At 65.1% G+C, this 544-nt stretch overlaps 1 protein-coding gene across 1 annotated transcript in view; it reads left to right on the plus strand.

Annotated features, from left to right (window-relative positions):
• COL9A2 (collagen, type IX, alpha 2) overlaps positions 1-544 on the plus strand; it is a gene marked incomplete at its 3' end in the record, with an annotated part of 13,292 nt that overhangs the window by 11,721 nt on the left and 1,027 nt on the right. Inside the window, exon 29 of the mRNA XM_010142021.1 lies at positions 233-378. Coding sequence (XP_010140323.1) covers positions 233-378 — 146 coding nt within the window. The remainder of the gene's footprint in view (positions 1-232; positions 379-544) is intronic.

A 544-nucleotide genomic window follows, 5' to 3' on the forward strand; every position in this document is an offset into this window, starting at 1 on the left:
CTGTCCGAGGCAGCAGCGATGCACAGAGCTGGTGTATGCTGCACACTGGTGGCCGGAGAAAGTATTTTCACTGGAGATGAGCTTCAGTGACCCCGTTCAGCCCTGGATTTGGGCTCAGACCCTGGCTGCAGCAGTGGATACTGGAAATCCGCAGAGTCCCAGGGTGCAGCCCCTGCTCTCAGGACAGGGCTGAGCATCCCGCCCCTGACACCGCTCTCCATCCTCTCTGCAGCAAGGCATCCAGGGTGAGCTGGGCTTCCCCGGCCCCTCAGGGGACGCAGGTGCACCTGGCCCGCGAGGCTACCCGGGACCCCCCGGCCCACGAGGACTTGTCGGGGAGCGCGGCGTGCCGGGGATGCCTGGCCAGAGGGGTGTCGCGGTGAGTGCCCGCACCCTGCACCCCCTCCTTCACCTGCGGCACCGCGTAGGGGATGACCTGGGGCTGCTGCCATGAGCTTGATTCACAGGTGAATTGCTCTCCAGCTTTTCTTACCATCCAGTCCCTCTGGGAAGTGGCTGCTGTTTGGGTCCGGGGCTGGCCACG

Source organism: Buceros rhinoceros, unplaced genomic scaffold (assembly GCF_000710305.1).
Source record: "Buceros rhinoceros silvestris isolate BGI_N320 unplaced genomic scaffold, ASM71030v1 scaffold18440, whole genome shotgun sequence".
In the NCBI taxonomy this organism is placed as follows: Eukaryota; Metazoa; Chordata; class Aves; order Bucerotiformes; family Bucerotidae; genus Buceros; species Buceros rhinoceros.